This window comes from Pygoscelis adeliae, unplaced genomic scaffold (assembly GCF_000699105.1).
Source record: "Pygoscelis adeliae isolate BGI_AS28 unplaced genomic scaffold, ASM69910v1 Scaffold34, whole genome shotgun sequence".
NCBI lineage: Eukaryota > Metazoa > Chordata > Aves > Sphenisciformes > Spheniscidae > Pygoscelis > Pygoscelis adeliae.
Genome location: NW_008824658.1, coordinates 1,726,204 through 1,726,989, shown reverse-complemented (window position 1 = coordinate 1,726,989; position 786 = coordinate 1,726,204). Strand labels below are relative to the sequence as shown.

Sequence of the window (786 nt, the reverse complement as noted above, 5' to 3'; positions counted from 1 at the left end):
GACCTGCTGAGACCTCGTGATTTGGGCTTTGCATGGGTGAGATAGCTCAGAAAACTGTTTGAACTGCAGAGGATCTTGCATGTGTTGGAGCCCAAGAAAAGGTCAGAAACTCCTTTGGTGGGGATCTAGGTCATGCATGCTTCTGTCTTGAGGTAGAGCAGCGATTTCAAGTCATTTCTGCCCCTGTGTGTGTTTTTCCAAGCAAAAAGATGTGGGTTAACCTGTCCTTACAGTCCTTTATTCTCTCTTTTTCCCCATGGCAAAATGGAGGGGGGAAGGGTGGGAATGGGGGAGTGAATCCTTCACCCACACTGGTTGTGAGAAGCAGGAAAGCACGTGGTGCCGGGGGCTTGAGGCGAGGTGCTGTGCTCCCCTCCCGGCCCCAAACACGATGCTCCGGCCATGCCCACGCCTCGACCCACGCACCCCTGTCCCCATCCCCATCCCCCGGCTGCTCCAGGGCCTCAAAGTGAAAACTAATCCCAGGGGATAACTTTCCTCCCCACTCCCGGGTGGGAGGAACAGGGCTATTTATTCCTCACCCTTAAGCCTCCGCAGCGGATCAGCGACGCAGTTGTCGCTGCCGGCGTGGGGTGGGCAGCAGCATCCGTCATGGCCCCTGCCTGCTCCCGCGCCCTGCCTGCACGCTCCCGGCTGGTCTCGCTGCTAAATAAGGATGAAAGGCTAAAAATAGAGCTGAGGCAGGGGTTTGGACAAGCCGGGCAACCCTTTCCAGGGCCCGGAGCGATACAGGGAGGCCAGCCAGCATCAGCATGTGAGGGAGAG

General features: G+C 57.5%; 1 protein-coding gene across 1 annotated transcript in view; it reads left to right on the top strand.

Moving 5' to 3' along the window:
• The first annotated feature begins 612 nt into the window (after window positions 1–612).
• The window catches only part of GM2A (GM2 ganglioside activator), a 5,601-nt gene continuing 5,427 nt past the window's right edge, over window positions 613–786 (top strand). Inside the window, 1 exon segment of the mRNA XM_009322742.1 lies at window positions 613–657. Within this exon segment, the coding sequence (XP_009321017.1) occupies window positions 613–657 (45 nt within the window).